At 40.2% G+C, this 20275-nt stretch overlaps 1 protein-coding gene across 3 annotated transcripts in view; it reads right to left on the bottom strand.

Annotated features, from left to right (window-relative positions):
- Positions 1–20275, bottom strand: part of LOC139477914 (vacuolar protein sorting-associated protein 45-like) — an 82316-nt gene that overhangs the window by 44523 nt on the left and 17518 nt on the right. For all 3 annotated transcript variants that reach the window (XM_071260361.1, XM_071260370.1, XM_071260379.1), the window contains 4 exons: positions 12633–12743; positions 11626–11760; positions 11423–11533; positions 9500–9667 (listed from right to left, as the gene is read on the bottom strand). In XM_071260361.1, the coding sequence (XP_071116462.1) occupies positions 9500–9667; positions 11423–11533; positions 11626–11760; positions 12633–12743 (525 nt within the window). The remainder of the gene's footprint in view (positions 1–9499; positions 9668–11422; positions 11534–11625; positions 11761–12632; positions 12744–20275) is intronic.

Here is a 20275-nt window from a genome sequence, read left to right on the forward strand (position 1 = left end):
GTCTCAATGTGTTCTTATTACAAATACCTTGGTACTGTAAGTTTTCCCGCTCTGTATCCGTTCTCCAGAGATCCATGTAACAATAGTATACATCGCTATCGTCGATACTCAAAACCTCATTACCGCTCATTATCGCGATTTTCTTAACGATAGCACGACCTATGTTCTGAACGGGCTCCCTGTTAACGTCAGTAGAAGTCAAAATAATCGTAAATGCTAGTCGGACAGTTCCCGGAACTAACACATCGTGTGCGCCGAGATTAGGAAAGCGAACCAGAAGCGTTTGATTCTGATCGATGGTACTAGGGTTATTAGTTATAGTTACAGACTGACGAATTGCCTTGACCCCTAATGGATCTCGAAGTCTACGTTGTGGGTTTAACTTGCATCCATATTGCAAAGACATTGTTCTATTGAAATTATATAACCATATGTTTAATATAAAAATGGTTGATTTTGAACTAGATACCTTTGATGACTTTGATAACCAGAATCCAATCGAAGATACTAATGAAACCAGGTTAAGTAGTCTTAACGATGAAATTTTACAAGCAGCCGTCGATGATTATTACGATGCCTTAAAAGAAAAATATAAAAATTATGTTATCCCAGTAGGTCGTGACTATTCAAAGTTTTTGCTAGATAGTAAAGGAACATTGCGAGTGCGTGACTCTCCGCATATTGATCTTATGCATTATAGTTCTCGTAAGCCCCTAGCCTTGTCTACTATAGCCGGCAGACATAGCTGCGAGTTTCTTCGTGATAAATTAGGTTTTGTAGAATACAGACGAGCACCCGCGAAGACTACTAAGGTTCTTAAGACTGTGCGGGAAGAACTCCGTAATACAGATGATGTGGGAGCAGCCTCGATGGTTGCCTCGAACGGACTCAGAGAAATCTTGGCCACCATTAATGATCCTCAGTTAGAGTTATCACCATCCTTAGAGAACGATATTAGGGAATTACGAGGTCTTGACAAGGCAATGCAAACAATGCGGGGAGAACTCATCAATACTACAGCCAAACTATCCGAACTCGACAAGCATATAGCTTACGAGAAAACAAAACTCGAACAGGTGGGCGATGAGTTCAGTAGACGCCGCGTAGCGAAAAGAATATGTTACTTAGAAGACGAAAGATCGGCCCGCCTCGAAGCGGCTTCCAGTAATGAAAAGGCACTTCGTTCACAAATCAGTAGAATTCGAGAAACTATCGATCGAGTCCTCAACGATGACACTACACTGGCCGATAAAATTAAAACATTGTTCAGAGAACAGGGAATAACAATTACCAGTATTTTAACCGCGTTGGGATTTATTATATCGACTTTGACTCTCGCTTTAACAGGTGGCACAGGTGGTGGTACACCGCCCACACCGCCTAACGATGAAAACGGGATGAAAGAGTGGATAAAAAAGCATTTAAAAGCATTAGGTTCAGTACTGGGAAAGCTCGCTGAGAAAGCCGCGGCTGCACTTCCCGGTATAATAGGGAGTGTTGTTTCCTGGCTATTGAATTTATTAGCTAAGACCACCACTTGGCTTAGTCAAAACTTGTGGGGGTTGATCGTAGCAATTGCAGGGCTGTTGTACGTATCCGTTAAGAACTATTTAACCAAATCATGAGTAAACCAACCGAGACTCCACCCACTACAAGTGCTATTTTTTCATCGATATGTTGTTGATTTTTAGCCGCAATATGCGGTGACACTTGTGCATCAGTAGATGTTTGTGAAACATGTGGTGTTTGTGGCTTGACTATTCCCTTTTCACCCGTGATTGTTTGCGTTATTAATTTGACGTTCATATCTGAATTTATACCTGTTTTTTGTTGATCGGTAACGATGACAATTTTATTATTATAACCGATCACTTGACCGATCTTAAGTTCCATATTACTCGGAGACATGTATAGTCCCGGTGCATAAATGTAGTCCACTTTGGATTGAGTGTACTGTAATGCATCTTGAAAACGCTTTATAGACGATGGTATGTCAACTGGTGAATTAATGGCGTCCTCCACATTTGAGACAAACTGTTTTTGTGCATCGAGCGCCGTCCCAGAACCGATAATGGACGTTCGTGTTTGCGATTGCGCTCCGAGAATTGCCCATACATAAGTTCTTATCGATTCATTAACTCTTACAAATCCTGGATTAGTAAAATTATTTTCCGTTTTATCATTAAGAAATTCATTCCAAGCGTCTGCGGTATCGTTCATTTGTACAAAAAAATTTTTAACAATATAAATTAAACCACTCTTAAAACTCATAATATCCCCTCTCCAATCGTTACTATAAAGTTCCCAGCCTTTATACCAATCACCGGTTTTATGCCAATGATCATATATTCTTGCGTAAAGTTTGCTGGTACTATACAACTTACCAAAATTAACTGGAAGTTTATTTAAGTTTTTTATATACATAATCGCTTTCTTCTTTGACGGATATTTTTTCCTCTGTGTAAGGAACACCTAGACCATGGTTGCTCCTTTAATACGCCAATCTTTACTCGTAGAAACATCAAATTCCTGACAAATACGCTCATACGCGGACCTATCATAGTTATTATTTGTGGAATTCCACGCTCTATCCTGCGGTAATGGAGCACTAATTTTTCTTTAAGTATACATCTAATCTGATAGTACACGTAAAATGTTATAACAGACTTATTCAGTTCAAATCCTGGGGCATTAAGAGATACGCCACATCCCGTTGTGGCACACCATATGGCAAAGTTTAACAGATTCTGCCAAAACTGCATCGGATTGTGAAACCAATCGTGCACCATTTTATCGCTAGTTGCCGTGACTCTGTATTTTTCAAAGATATCGGGGAATTTAACTAAAAATTCAGCACCAGAGGCAGTTACTATAATCGATTGATTAGTAATGTATCTCGATTTCATATTTAAGTTATGATATAGTATCATTGTATATTTAATATGTATGTTACACTCCTGGGAATAACAAATGGTCAGTCTATTGAACTGCTTCATACTATCGATAACTCGGATGGACAACTCGAAGTAGCTATCTGTGATGTAACGTATTACCCACGGTGGAACAATATAAATGCTACGAGGGGTTATAATAATGAGACAGAAATAAATGGTCAAAAATACATTATACCTCATGGGTATTACAGCGTATGCTCACTCAATGATGAATTTTTTAAGCCTAATGGAATTAGTCTAACACAAAATGAGTCAAATGGGTTACTGCTTTTAAACGCTGGAAAAAAGGATGTAAAGCTTTACGAGAACTTAGCATACACACTTGGATGGAGAGGAGAAATAACATTACTCAAGACATCAGATCAGGGACTCGATTTACCCGATTTAGTTCCCTATAAAGAGTTGTGCATCCATCTTGATCAAATCAGTACGACGGATAATATTCAACAAGAAAGTCCTTCAACTCTACTCAGAAGTGTTCCAGTGAAAGACGAAAAATACACTAGCGGTAGAACGGAATCTTTCTCAACATTACAATATAAAAAATTAAAGCAGGGTATTATTTCAGACCTCAAAATTTCTGTATTAGATGTAAAACACCAACCTGTACATATAGGATACTTAAGTGTAACACTCCATATTATAATAATGGTTGATTCCATATTTAAGTTATGATATAGTATCATTGTATATTTGATATGTATGTTACACTCCTGGGAATAACAAATAGTCAGTCTATTCACCTGCTTCGTACTATCGATAACTCTGATGGACAACTCGAAGTCGCTCTATGCGATGTAACGTATTACCCTAGGTGGACCAATATAAATGCTGCAAAAAGAAATAATGAGATGACTATATTAGGTATTTTCGACCCCATTACAATACCTGATGGGTATTACAGCGTAAGCTCACTCAATGATGAAATTTTTAAGCCTTTGGGATCTAGTCTCACACAAAATGAGTCGAATGGGATACTGAAATTAGACACTGGAAAAAAAGGTATATTTATTCATGAGAACTTATCAGATAAATTTGGATTTGCACGAGCACTAATTGGTGAATACGGATATATGGAGTTATTGAAGGCAACATCTTATGGATCTAAATTACCCGATTTAGTTCCCTATAAAGAGTTGTTCATCCATCTTGATCAAATAAGCACGACGGATAATATTCAACAAGAAAGTCCTTCAACTCTACTCAGAAGTGTTCCAGTGAAAGATGAAAAATATAATAGCGGTAGAACGGAATCTTTCTCAACCTTACAATATAAAAAATTAAAGCGGGGTATTATTTCAGACTCAAAATTTCTGTATTAGATGTAAAACACCAACCTGTACATATAGGATACTTAAGTGTAACACTCCATATTATAAATAATGGTTGATGCATCAGGCCCTGGAACGCTTAGACAATGTAATACAATTGCGCTTTCAGATCTCGGAGACATGGAAGGATTCGGTAAACCCAGTAACAATGGTAAGTTATACGCTTTACACTTACACGATAATGTATACAAGCGGAAAGAACATATATTCCCGGAAAATCTAGAAGATTTAAGCGATGTCGACGTTAGTAGACTCCTTACAATCACTCCGTACAATATTATTTACAACAGTGAGAATAAATGGACTATGGTCGAAGCAAACATCAAGTGGCTACTGAATATCGTCATTACCCCACCTTATGTGATGATGGGTAAGGGACATAAAGATAATAAATAGTGGTATCGTACTCGAGGCCTATATCCCGTCAAAACGAAAAAGTGTGTTAGTCTCTCCCTTGCCAGAAAAACCAGGTCATATGTTATATAGTCGTCCGGCAATCCAAAATGTTAGTTTAAATTTGATTGCTGAATTCGATGATATTAAAGTTAACTTGAGTGCAATACCTAATATTTCTAAGCTTATTATTGAAGTCTTGTTCGGAGATGCACCGGTAGATACCTTCGAAATATTACCAGGTCTATCGATTAAATGGCTCAAGAAACACGAGCGTCAACGTTGCAGTATTATTCATGTCGGAGCATCACCCGTTGCAACCCTCGAAGAGGTTCAAATTATTAAAAGTGACAGCATTTCTCTTTCTAAGATATTCTTGCCATATAATATACATTTGATAAGGTTGATGTATACTCTCAAAACATTTAACCGAGACCAATTAAAGACTATTATATATTCGTAATATACACTATGAGTTTATATCCAGCGCTCGATGAAGCAATTGAAAAGATGGAAAATGTTGATGGATTTCGATTACATCAAATAAGCGACATAAAACATCGAATAGAGAAGGATAGGGAGTTTAGACTTGGATTGTATAAAAAGTATCGCAGAGCCGTGAATGCTCTGGACGGAGTTGACACCGCGCTTGTAGCAGCTGGCATGGGACTCGGTGTAGCCGGTGTCGGTTTACTATCAACTATAATCGCCGCACCTATCGTGCTCGGCATGGAAATAACCGCTGGAGTCTCGGGACTGGCAGGAATAGCGATAAAATTCATTTCTCGTAGGTTACAAAAGAAAGCATTAAAACATATTCGCCGAAGCAAAGTTGAACAGCCTTGAGGATCATATTTCGACAGCAATGGCCAATTGTAAGATATCTGAGGATGAGTTTCGTTGAGTGCTGTCGGAACTCACCAAATACAATCAAATGAAGCAGGAGATTCGATCAAAATCTCATAAGACCAGTGGTATTAGCGAGGATGAGAAAAAAAAGTTCATAGAACAGGGGAGGCAACAAGCGCGTCAATTATTCCGTGCCAAAACCAAAGAACTGGTTGGAGATTAAAAATAGATTGCTTACTATCGTTTGATCACATTTAGACAAATGCTTACATAAATATATATATAATAATGATAAAAACTATTAAATGGAGAGAATTACCACAAGGTTTTTATTATATCAGTGATGTCAAACCAACCAAATACGGTTATCAATTGTTTCTTATCAATTTACAAGAAGAGTGTAGTTATATAGTCTGGTCTCCTAGTAAAATGAACGAAGAACTTAATAAAAATGTTGAATATCGCTTTATCGATAAAAATAATGAAGAATATTTTTATTACCATTTAGGCTCATCTAAAGCAATGATTGGCCCCAGGTATTGGTGAGCTAGAGCCAATTTAACTTAATCTCATGACTATCGTTGAATCGCATAATCATTTTGGCATAAAAAATGCCATCTGTAGTAGCAGTATAGGTAACAAATCCAGCTCCAGTGGAAGTGAGCCAGAACCCCTATTACCTATACTACTGCATCCAAAGGTGCATACAGGGCATGGAGTCAGTGGGACAATGTGCACCCAAAGGTGCATACAGGACATGGAGACAGTGGGACAATATGCACCCAAAGGTGCATACAGGGCATGGAGACAGCGGGACAATGTGCACCCAAAGGTGCATACAGGGCATGGAGACAGTGGGGCAATGTGCACCCAAAGGTGCATACAGGGCATGGAGACAGTGGGACAATGTGCACCCAAAGGTGCATACAGGGCATGGAGTCAGTGGGACAATGTGCACCCAAAGGTGCATACAGGACACGGAGACAGTGGGACAATGTGCACCCCAAGGTGCATACAGGGCATGGAGACAGCGGGACAATGTGCACCCAAAGGTGCATACAGGTCATAGGGACAGAGAGGAAGCTACCTGGTGATACCCTTAACTTACTTTTTATTTTAATGCCATGGACAAACCTTAGTCGTTTTATGTTGCTGTTCCATCTAATTCCTTCAGCCAGTTAAGAGAAGAAGTCAAAATTCAGGCAATGGAAGGGCAGCAAACAGACAACATGCCATGCCTTCAGCTCACTTGTATTTTCCTCTTTGTGCAGTCACAAATAAGATTCGGGGGCTGACTCGGTGTTGGAAAGGTAACTTACGCTGCTGGTAAGTAGTATAAAAAGGCTACTGCGGGTTGCATAAGCAAATTTGAAATATATATGAAAATGACTTAGAACCCTGCGGGTAGATCTAAAAAGATAATATGAAAATATGTAGAAAGGGTGATACCCTGCGTGTATGAGTGAAAATGAAAATACTTTGGGGGCCACAAGCCATGTAATGATAGTTTACAGAATGATTGGCTTGCAAAGCCCAAAACGAGGTAAAAAACCGAGAGCCCCCAAAGTGATAAGAAAGTGTAAAATGAGTGATAAGTGAAGATGATAATGTTAAATATATACATATGAGAATTAAAAACTGAATCCAGTGAGTTATAACATTGAAGTAATGTCACAGAACTAGATTGAACGGTGTCAGGAAGCACTGATGAGTGTTAGTAGCACCGATAGGAATAACAGTTCAGTCATGTAGGTTGAGGCATTTGATTAGAAGCAGAATAATGTAAGTCATAACACACACATTGGTCAAGCCTCTAATGGGAGAAAGAGTCACTCATAGAATAATGCTTGTTGGGCTTCCTTAGTGTCTCTTCTGGTGTTCTGATGCATCTGGTGAAACAGTCTGAATTCCACCTGCCCAATGTTAATCCATTGATCTTCCACACTTGCACTAGCAGCTGTAGTTGCTGCACCAATGTGGAATGAATGTCCAGAATAAGCACTGGATTCTAGCCTGCCCTGGTGAGAGAAAATGTTCAGCCGGGACAAGAAGACAGTTCTAGTAGCAGCTCTAGAGTTGATTCCACGAAAGAGGATCACTGGGTTTTGCTCGGTTCAACTTCCTAACTTGAAGCCATGTCATACGGGACATGTAGCGAACAACGCTAGTTGCACACCCTATTGAAGGGATCTGTTTGGAAGCTTTAACTAAGGTTAAGATGCACTCATGTTGTGTCTGTTTAAATTGCACATCACTCAATGTTAGAGGTACATCTTGATCAAACGACGAGACACATGTAAATTCTCCACGGCGGAGAAATCCAAAATAGGCAGTTATGCACATACATTGCATAGCCAGATCGTTGAAATATCCAAACACGCCTACTTGTAACTGAGCCACTAGTTTACATAAAACACTGTAAGTAATAGGCAAGCGCTACTTGTAGATATTGATTGCATTTCTTGTAACCTCCTGATAAAGTCTGTAGTCTGTGTACAGCTCCTGAAGATACATCGTCAAAAAGGGTCTTGATACCACCTTGGAGGTACATGAACTCGATACCGGCCAGATAAATCCACAGTGTCATGTTTCAGTTTTAGCACTAAAAAAAACCAATGGCTACGAAATATTGTTTATAGCCTCACTTATTGGTGAGAGGGTGGACTGGATTCACAGGTTGCTGACCATGCTGAATTTCAACAGAAAAATTACATAGCACATGGAGCCTGTAGTGTATGCAGGTTTAGTACCCTGACTGATAGCTGCTGCCACATGATGTCTGAGCTGGGTGGGCACTGTTCCGGCAGTACATCTGCCTGTGGCACCACTGCGGAATTCACCATGTGGAACGGAGATAGAGAATCAGCAAGCTCGTTCGTTAGCTGTCTGGGAAAATCTCTACTTGCTCCTGTGGCTTGTCTTGACTCCTCTCTGGGTTGTCGTTGTCACTGGTGGTGGTAAATGTACTTGTAGGAGGTTGTTATTGTTGTCCCAAGTTCATGACGATAGACTTCAGTTCAGCGATCTCCCTGTAATGAAAACGCTGTCACTGTGTTTTCTGTAACACTAGCAGAATTATCAGAGCAAAATCCTGTGAATTGTCTCTCTGTAGCGGCACATCACTGCCTTGATCTTGACTGACTGGAGCGGTTTGAGGGATCGTAGTGGTGGCGACCGTGCTGTTGGTGCCTGTCATCACCCTCATATTTCAATATGGCTGCATAATGTCCGTCTGGACCAGAAAGTGGGCACATTGACACCCATGTCTGGCATTATCTGGCGATTATCAGCAGCTGTCAAAAAGGAGAGCTTCTGTTACATTCCTGTGAGAGGAAACAGGGCTAGATGCTTCGCCACGATCGTCGCCATTGTTGTTTTCATGCAGGTTAACCCTTCGTGTTGATTGCGATCTGGCTTAAAATGTCGTCTGTCAGCCATTGTTACGATAGCAACAAACAGTTTTACTGCATACACAACAGGATGGCAAAGGATTGTGTAGATTTCCTTGGATGACCGTGATTTGTAATGACAGCTGAGAGAACAATGGAAACAGCTGAACGACATTGAGGCTCTTGTTAATATAGAAAAACAAAATGATGTCACATCCTTAGTACTGCGCATGCCTGGAGGAAAAATATATTGCATTCTGGGATAGAAAATAGTAACTTGATACAGAGAAGAAATGTGATCGTTCACCGATGATTCTGAATGATAAATGACAACTGGAAATAAAGGGAAAAACCTTACGTAGGTGACAAATATATACATCTGTTGTGTAGACATCAATGTTAATAATAGGTGAAAGGATATGTTGATCACTGCACAATTTTTTTTATAAAATTTAACATTTAATGACTTAGTTTAGGTACATACAATCATTATTGATGTCAAATAAAAGATAATAGACATAAAATTGTTTGAAGCTAAGTAGTTTAGCATCGAGAGATGCCGTTGAGTAAAGAGCAGAGTTACCGAAAGTATTCCTGAGTGGTCACTCTGACAGGCTATTTCCTGCTCTGTCTCCGATACCTCCAGGAGACAGTGACCGCCCACTAATCGAGACAACTCCCCCACTACTGTCACATGCTTGGAAACAGTGCCAGACATCTTCTTGAACTGGGGATAGTTCTCCACAAACGCCTGCCAATGACAAACATAAAAAAGATGGCGGTCAGTGTATCCAGATCATGCATTGTTTTCTGATGAATGGCGTAGAGATATTTGTACTTTTAATATGCAACAAAAATTCAACATCTTGTCATCTTCCCAGCGGCAAGGGAGTTAACTGACTGTAAAAGTGCAATTTCCACCGAAATTAGGCTTGAATTTCTGGGCTATTACGATTTATGTCCCTTCTATGTCCCTCCTATTGCCCAATCAGATTCCATCTCTCATATCACCTGCATTTGCTTTAAACAAAATGGCGGTGCCCAGTCAAGACAATCTGATCGATAATCAAAATCTACATTGTAATAAAATGGGTCTTACTTCATTAAGTGCATCAAATCATTTAAAGACCGTAATTAAAAACATGAAAAGATCTGCAAAATATCTATTGACGCCAATTAGGCAGTACACATGGTTTTGCAAATCCTGCAATTGAAATCCATGTTGTTTACAAACCGGATGTCTCATTCGTCACAGGATTTTGATTGGACTATTGCATAGACTCGTTTGGCCAGACAAAATGTAACTCCAGAATTCCGGCCTAGTTCATCAAGGGTGGACACTGGATTTTTATAGTGTCGGGATATGAGCAACTATTAGCAATCAAACAATGCAAAATTATTCAGAAAGTACTAATCATTTCATACTACCCTGACACTCTCGGCAAGTTTCAGAGGAATTGACTCTCATATCACTTGAATTTACTTCAAACAAAATGGCGGCGGACAGTCATGATGATAGAGGATATTTAATGTGTCGAGTGAATTATCATGTTTCTCTCATCGAGTGACAGGGGGGAGGAGATATCACCTTTTTCCCCGTTACAAGATGTCATTATATACTTTTTGTGCAGTTGTCTAACGGAAAATTAAACTAGTTCATTACAAATGTAAAATCTTGAAATGTCAATTCTCCCTACCTGACACACAGGGACGGTTTACCACCCCTTGTATTTGCGACTTAAAAAGTAGTTTCGTGTTTGCAAAATCTTAGAAAATATAAACAAAAGTATCAAAACATATCATGGGTCACAATAATTCTTTTTAATACAAGTCAATATGATTATATACAAAATCAACTTTAACAAAAATATTCTTGCTGGATTGATGAGTTACAATGAGAGATTAACAGTTTATAACAAAACATTTTCGAGAGAAGAATAAACGGCTAGAAGTGATCTTAACTCCATAAATGACAATCCATCATTATTTTGTATTGTCAATGTGGAACTAACGTAAAAGAATGTCAACAGTTTGTGTATGGGTTAGTCACTTACAACAAAGGGAGACAATTAAAGGGGAAGTAACCTTTGTATGACAATAGTTCTGTCAAAGTGTTATGTTCACTGCAGTGAAATATTGAGTGTTCACTGCTGTGCACTTGAGTTCATATTTGCATGCCTTAAAAAAACTTGAATCTCCATATAAGCATTTATATTGTACAGAAAAATTTCAGCTTTCAGCACCTTTTGGTTCATAAGAATAAGATTTTTACCCATTTTGTAAAATAACATTTTTAACAACTTTTAAGCAAAAAAATTAAAACAATATATAACTAGAAAGATGTCTGCATTACATACAAACACATAAGCAACCCCATCACTGCCTTTTCCTAAATGCCCCAAAACACCTACACCCTGACAGTTGACCTTACAAACATCTTTACATTGGGATATTTCTCAAATATTTTTTATCTCTAACCACTTGACCTACTGGCAACTTGACTTACCTTCATGTCAGCAATAGATTCCACTTTTGCTTGACTTTTGGATTTCTTCTGAAATTCTTCCATCAACTCTTTGATATTTGATCCAATCTCTCCAAAGTTCACATACATATTCTGTAGTATAATACAAGTGCATTTAGAGTAGGGCTTATCATACATGCTGATCATTAACACACATGTCAAGTTGAAGAGATATGTTTACTTACATTGGCATAAAACTCATCATGTTCAGCAGACAACACCACTTCTTGCAAGTCCTTAGCAATGCCCGGGACGCTGGCTAGATTTATACGATTGTTGTTGATAGCCAACAGCTCATGCACCATTGCTTGGTAGGTCCACTGTAAACATAATGTATGCTTACGGAATGGAATACATTTTTCATAATTTGAGAAACCAAATAGCTCACAATTCACAAACCACAGATCAGAGACATGGAGAGAAGCACTTCCGATTTTCCTTGAAGTGTATGAACCAATCAGTCTGTTTTTCGGTCCTAAATCAGTAACACTCCCTTGCATGATTTGTATACTGTTTTGGAGCACTGAAGTGAAAAAATGTTTGAGCTTACGAGCAGAAAATAATCTGACATTAGCTTTACATGTCTGTGTTACCAAGGACACACTGGGCTTTGTAGTGATCTCTGCAATGGTCTACCAATGTCTGACAAGGCAAAAGGCTGGCTGAATGTGAAAGACCAGAGATGACGAAAGGGAGACAACACAACTTGGAGTCTTGTTTCAAATGACCTAAAATGGGAATTTGGAACCCTGGGGAGAACAACAGTTCACACAGGGATTGATTTGAGCCGTAATTCTGCGATATTCTCACATAGTTGTCATAAATATCCCATCAACATTAATTCAGATTGAAAATTGCGTTCATCTTTCAACAATTCATCTGCATCAACACTCTCATTTTCTCCAACAAAATTCGAATATGTCATATTGCTTGAAAGAATTATCTACCGTACCTAAAAATGTAATTAAAAAAACTTACTCGCCAGCTTATTCAATCGTCAAAAGTTGAACAACTGCATACAACACTTTGGGTTTCCAGGCCACCCCCATGAACTGTTGGAGAAGTCACTACCTGAACTGTTTTTATGTTTATTTGCCTCATTTCATGATAAGGTAGAGATGATGGGTGACAGGTGAACTCCAGGTAACAATTAAACAGTGATGTACTGAATGTTTATTACTGGTATGGTCACCTGGTTCAGAAGGGGAGTGATGGCATCATCTCGACGGTCCAGGATGAGGAGCACTGGAGCCACATCAGTCTTTCTAAATTCAAACAGAGCTGCTTCTTTGTTGATCACTTGCTGAAAGACAAGGAGGAGGACATATTCTTTCCCAGAAAACTTCACCGGAGAGGTCATGTAGGAAATGTCATCAATGGAGAGCTCAACTCAACAGGGTTTAATGGAGCTAAAACTTGAATTCCACCAAAACTTTGTTTTTCCACAATTTCAATGTTCAGCTCATGACAGTAATGTTACAAAAATAAAATGTTCATTGAAAACCACTTCTAAACTGACAGTACATTCATCATGTTCATAACAAAGCAAATTGAGCCACAAGGCTCTGTAGCTCACCTGGCATATGAAGTAATATTTTCATGACACTTCAATATAATTTTGGTACAAATATCTATTGTGAGTTCTGGGAGGAAAACATGCTGGGATAAAAAAAAAAGAATTATATTTGCAACATGACAATGACATTGCATGGAAAGAGTGATGCCTCCTTGAACAAACATATTTTACGGTCATTGCATGCAAATGAACTCAGCCAGTTGCCCTGTGGTGCTAAAGAGCAAGGTTCTAAAACTTTTTGTAAATTTGATTTTCAAATTACCAATATGAAATTTCTGCATGATCTTGTTGCCACATAAACATGACAACATGCAGACAACAGTTCCTTGGCTGTGTGTTGTAGCTACGGACAATATATGCATAAGTGGTGGTTGTCAAGATCACAAATAATCTTGTATATATTAATTAGTTGTTAGTAGTTTAGATAGAGGTATTATGGTATGGTTAAATTAGTATATTAAGCTTGGGGTTTGTGGAAACAGGTTAGACAAGTATTTGTCACAGAGTGACGAAATATCCCCCGCCTGTACACCATAGTACCAAATATGAAGACAATCCAGCGATTAGTTCTTGAGATATTGTGGCAACACCGTTTTCCAACTCCAAAAACAGATTTGCCTGCTGTGACCTTGAAAATGGGGTCAAGGTCACCAAATCTGACAGGTGTATGCGGTGTCTGTATATACACTATAGTTCCAAATATGAAGACAATCCAGCGATTAGTTCTTGAGATATCGCGGCAACACTGTTTTCTAACTCCAAAAGCAGATTTGCCTGCTGTGACCTTGAAAATGGGATCAAGGTCACCAAAACCGACTGGTGTCTGCGGAGTCTGTATATACACCATAGTTCCAAATATGAAGACAATCCAGCGTTTAGTTCTTGAGATATCGCGGCAACACCGTTTTCCAACTCTAAAAGCAGATTTGTCTGCTGTGACCTTGAAAATGGGATCAAGGTCACCAAAACCGACTGGTGTCTGCGGAGTCTGTATATACACCATAGTTCCAAATATGAAGACAATCCAGTGTTTAGTTCTTGAGATATCGCGGCAACACCGTTTTCCAACTCCAAAAGCAGATATGCCTGCTGTGACCTTGAAAATGGGGTCAAGGTCACCAAAACCGACTGGTGTCTGCGGAGTCTGTATATACACTATAGTTCCAAATATGAAGACATTCCAGAGATTAGTTCTTGAGATATTGCGGCAACACCGTTTTCCAACTCCAAAAGCAGATATGCCTGCTGTGACCTTGAAAATGGGGTCAAGGTTACCAAAACCGACTGGTGTCTGCGGAGTCTGTATATACACCATAGTTCCAAATATGAAGACAATCCAGTGTTTAGTTCTTGAGATATCGCGGCAACAAACAGGTGGGACGTACAGACGGACGTACGGACGGACGGACGTACGGACGGTCGTGAATACTATATCCCCCGCTTCGCGCTTTCGCGCGGCGGGGGATAATTAAAGGAAGCATGACTGGGTACAGGGGAAGCTTGGGTAATGGAGGTCAGTTTAAATAGGGGGTCAGAGTAATAATCTGCACAGTCAGCCACAATCAGTATAGTGTTCAGAAAGGGCATGGACTGACATTGTGGAAGCTGTTTACTCTGGTTGGTGTAAGTTTTTGCATTTATTTGTTTCATGTAGGATTGTATTTCAGAGTATAAAATTTTAATGCATTGTTTTCAAATGTAATTATATGCATATATTGATTGTAGTAACGAGAAACAACACTAAAAATCAAGAACCCAAAACAACAACACATGATCAAAGTATAAACAGTTCCACTCTGTGAAATGTAAATCAGAGAATGGACGCATTGTTGTATGTATTGTAAGGTATTGACACGTACCTAAGTGACTGAAGTTGCTAATATTATATGTTTTAGTCTGTTTGCAGTCGTACAAATGGGTATCTCTCATACCCTCACGTCTAGTCACACGTTTAAAAGGAAGCCAGAAGCTGGAATGTAAACATTAAACTTGTTTCCGTTGTTTGCTTGGCTATCTAACTTTCTGCCTGAGTTATCACAAGAAGATGACAAACCGACGCGTGCGGGCTTTAAGGTCAGAGATACACCATCGTCTCTTCAGTTTTCTCCTCCAGATGCCTTCAGAGCCATGGCTCAAGATATGGACCAGAACTTTGCCTCTGCTCTGCCTGGGCAGAGTTTCTGTAAGCCGCCTGGTCGATCCCGTTACCCGATTTATGGCATGCCGTTTTCGTCACCCATGAGTAGGGACTTGGATTGGGGACTACTCTTCAAGAAACCAGCGCCCTCCAAGATTCTAGTAGAAGACAGGCATTTGGAATCCATGGACACTGCTGTTCGTCACCAGCTATAACCGCTTGCTATGCTGTCGACAGCAATCAAGGCCCTCTCAGTGTACTTTGAGGAGAAAGAACCCCAGGACGAGGAAGACACTGAACTACCTGATCGTCATGGCAGGTCACTCTTATGGGCCCTGTGGTCATCGCAACAGTTGTTTGACGGTCGTACCAACAAAGTTCTGGACAAGTACTCCAGGGAAGCCGAGCGTGACATCATCATTTCGGCTTCACACAACCTGTCCAGACGGCCATCGGTTTCGAACGCCCCACGATGATGTTACCAAAACGAGAATGTGCAACGGGCCTTTAATAGGGACATGCCTCAAGAGATTCGGACAGGAAAGGTCTCCAGGTCTCCTTTTCCAAGTATCCCAGAGGGGGAAAGAGCCAGCAGGGGAGGGAGTGAGGTCCCTTCCCCCGCCGTCACCATCGTTGGAGTCTCCCCCGTTGACACTACCTTTAGACGAGCTACCGGTAGGGGGGAGACTTCATCACTATGCCCACAAGTGGGCTTTCCTCAACGACCCTTACATTCAGAACATTTTGACAACAGGCTACGTCCCACGCCTGAGATCGACGCCACCACTGATGTCATCCCCGACATTCCACACTCCACCAACGGATCGGCTGACGGAGGCCATCGATTCGTTGGTGGAAAAGGCGGCCGTACTTCGCCTAGGGACATCGGCACCATTGCCGGGGTACTACTCGCCCATCTTTCTAGTATGCAAGAAAAACTCCACAACCTCAAAAAGTTCAACGCAACATACCTCCAACAACCCGACACATTCACCATGATATCCCTCAGCTCTCTGCGTCGGATGATATTACCAAACGACTTCTTGTCTTGATAGACCTTCAGGATGCGTATCTCCATGTACCGATAGCTTCTGAGTTCCAGAAGTACCTCCGATTCGTCTACCAAGGTCTTCATTACCAGTGGGCGGCCCTCCCGTTTGGAATTTCTACGGCCCCGTGCATTTTCACACGGATCATGAAGCCAGTCGTAGAATATCTCCATGGGCAGGCGATCAGGGTTGCCTTCTACCCAGACGACGGGCTCCAAGCTCACCAGTTCACGGGAGCCCTTCAAGAAGAGTTGGCGACCACCCTGAGTCTACTACGGTACCTCAGGTGGATCGTCAAGCTTCAAAAGTCGGACTTGGTACCAACTCTGGATCTACAGTACATCGGGATACGCTTCCAGACGGGGGTCAATCTGGTCACGGTAGCTCAAGACCATTGGGACAAGATTGTCAGCAGCGTTCCAAGACTTCTACATGCCCCGGCGTCGGCGCACACGTGGCAGGAAGTCCTCGGTCTGTTGACATCGGCCCAGGACCTGACTCGCCGAGGTCGTTTTCAACTTCGTCCGCTGCAGAGATTGCTGTACCCTCACCTGGAGTTTCCCAATCTCTTGGTTCCACTTCATACCTTGTCATCTGGAGTGGTGGCTCCAGCCGTCGAACATTTGCGAAGGCGTCTTTATGAGCGAGCCTCCGTTCATACTTCACCTATTCGTAGACGTGTCATTTGAAGGCTGGGCTGTGGTCGCCAGAAGAAAAGGTCCTCCACATCAACTGCCTCCAGATGGAAGCAGTGATTCAGGCGGTCGAAATTCTGGAAACTTCGACTCCGTCGGAAACGGCTGATGATACAGTCGGACAACTCCAAAGTCGTCCACTGCATCAACAAACAGGGAACGACTCGGTCGGCGGCCCTTCTGGACCGGACATTCAGGTTCTTCGCCCTCGTCGACGACTTGGACATGGGCATACGCGCCCGTCACATCCCGGGGGCCAAGAATGTGATAGCTGACGCCCTGTCCAGACCATCGAGGCCGTCTCCCACGGAGTGGATGATCCATCCGACAGTCTTTCATCTGCTGACAGATCGACTCTGGTTGCCCCAAGTAGATCTCTTCACAACCCGGTATAACAAATGCCTCCCTCGATTCGGGTCGCCGGTTCCAGACCCACGGGCATGGGAACAAGACACTCTAGCGATATCCTGGGAGGGTCTAGACGCTTACGCGTTTCCACCAACGGTGCTGTTACCATCGATACTGGAGAAAGTTCGTCAAACGGCCAACCTACGTCTGCTTTTGGTCGCGCCTCATTGGCCGGCCAGAACGTGGTTCCCAGAACTTCTTCAGATCATCGATCAGCCACCGTTCCCGTTGCCAGATCAAGACGACCTCCTTCTTCATCCTCACACTGACGACTTGCATCCGGGGATAAAGAACTTCCAGCTAATGTGAAAGAGACAGTGAAGTGGTGTTGTTGTTGCTGTTTTGTATACATGTACATCCGTGCTATTATTAATTCATTGTGTATATTAGTTTTGTTATTATTAGGACATAAGTATTAGTATTGTGTTAGTATTATTAGAAATAGACTCTTAGTATATGTGTAGTATCAATTTGATAGTAGTATTGTCAGTAATAAGATATTAGTATTAGTAGTAGATATTAGTATTGTTAGTAGGACATAAGTATTGGTAGAAGTAGCCTAGGATAGGTTAAGCTAGGTTAGTTAATTGTGTTAGTTAATTGTGTTAGTTAATTGTGTTAGTTAATTTGGAATTAGTTTACATATAAGTTTACTGGGTTCTATACGTAATCTAAGGGAGGCAATAAAATCTTTAAAAAACTTATTTGTGTTCTTGGTTACTTCAGTATATGAAAGTGGTTATGTTTAAAATCTGATCGGAATTCTGTGAACAGCTTTCACAGACAATATAGTTGGAATCATTCACACAAATTTCATCTCCAAAGGCCTAAACAGCAGACCGACAGGTGGATGATGGACAGTACACCATAACAAAGGCTCACTTCACCTTCAGTCAGGTGAGCTAAAAATGTACTAATGAAACAGAAATTCCTGCCAATCAAACCAACTATCATCTTCCCCAGTCAAGGGCGTTAACTGACTATAAAAGTCCAGGGCCCGGGATCATGAAACTAACTTAAGATCATATTTTGTCTTAACTCTTAAGATTTAGACTTAAGACCAAATTTTGTCTTAAATCGGGGATCACGAAGCTCAATCACTGAGAATATCTTAAGTCTAAGACAAAATTTGATCTTAAATCTTAAGACTGCCCCTGAGTAGACTTAAGACATAATTTGTAGGAAGAAAGATGGCAGAGGTTGTTCGCCTCATGCGTCGCCTAGGGGCTAAACAGGACAAAATAGCAAATCATCGGACATTTCGAGACCGATTCAACCCTCTTGATCTGTACAATGACGAAGAGCTCTTTGAGAGATATAGATTTCATCGTCCTACCATTTTTTTCATCGTTGGTCTAACCGGTGATGAACTTGCATAGATTCTACCCCACTCAGCATTTCCACAGTCTCCCACCTATTATTCAAGTTTTGATATTCCTTCAGTTTTTTGCTATTTGGGCTTTTCACCTTCAGTTGCTCAGTGCTTTGTGTCAGCCATATTGGATAGTGTTTACAAATCACGTTATACGTACACCGGTAATGAGACGCAAATACCATCACGTATATTTCAAAATCAGCTGCAATACCTATATCCTTGAATTCCTCATACATTTTAGAATCAATGCCAAATGGTCTTTGTCACCAATACAAATTGTCTAGATGTAATGAAGCAAAATAAATGAGTCGTGAAAATGAACGCTGAAAAAAGTGCACTTGTTGGAAATGTAAACAAAGCCATTCGTCTATTCGTTGAGTACTTGGCTCAGCATTTTCAGAATATACACGGGAAGAGAATCGTAGGGAGAATTAGGGAATATATACATTGCAATGATTTGATATTTCCTGAACTTTGATAAGTTCCTGTCCAGTGTGACGCCATGACTGACGCAAAATCATGCACAACGACAACGGTATTTATCAGTATTTATCGGAATTTCCGTTGGTTTCAATGAAAAATATAACAACAAATAACAGTACACAGATTGTAAGAATGGTTCTGATTACTTACATGTCACATTCATGTATATACGAACCCTGAATCAACGAAAGTCCCCTTGTAAAATCCCGCGTACTGTTGACAGTCAACACATCATTTTGTAAAAGTTGATCACCGGTAGTGATGTCATATGTCAACATATGTTGTACATATTAGGTAATTTCTTTGAGGTGAATGAAAGTACACACGATCATTGTGTCCTAGCAGGCTATTTACAGTTTCAATTATGATGTAGATCGTGCATGTCTTGTGTACATTTTTTCACACATTTAATTTCACTTTGGATATTAATCAATGTTCAATATGATATCATAAGTAGAACATGTATGAACCTTTAATAATATCCTGTTTGTTTGAACAATGTTTACAAATGAAATTGATAAGTTTATAGTGTCGTATACGATACTTCTTTATTTTGGACAAGTGATACTAGATGAAATGTAAATGCAACTGCAACATGTATGTATTTCTAGGGAGTGGAATAGTCAATATTATAAGTTCATATAAACAGTGTCCACGAATAGCTGTATAACTAAACTGAAGATATAACTTAAAGAAAATTGATATATATTTTTTTCGTTAAAATATATGCACACATTTCTTAAAGAATTGTCCTTGTCTTGGAATTTTTTTTATGCTGTTTGATATACAGAACAGTGATATCTAAGGATTCGCCAGGTGCGCGTTGGTCACAATTAAACGACTTGTGAATTATTTCTCTTGTTTTGCATTATATAATCAATGGGTTCATCCTTTATCAAATATTGTGACCACAAGATATTAAACTGTTAACTATATTTCTACACGAATTGTAAAAAGTTTTAAAATATAACCCGTGCCATGTACCCCGTTGGTTGACGATTATCCTAATACGATTATCCTGTTAATTCTATACCAAGAGAGCTTTCTTCGCATCTTTTATGGTATAATTTTTAGACAAGATGATGAGAAATAATTACATAATAATGAACAAA

The sequence above is a fragment of the Haliotis cracherodii genome, unplaced genomic scaffold (genome assembly GCF_022045235.1).
Source record: "Haliotis cracherodii isolate W230 unplaced genomic scaffold, xgHalCrac1.p SCAF_1, whole genome shotgun sequence".
Lineage (NCBI taxonomy): Eukaryota > Metazoa > Mollusca > Gastropoda > Lepetellida > Haliotidae > Haliotis > Haliotis cracherodii.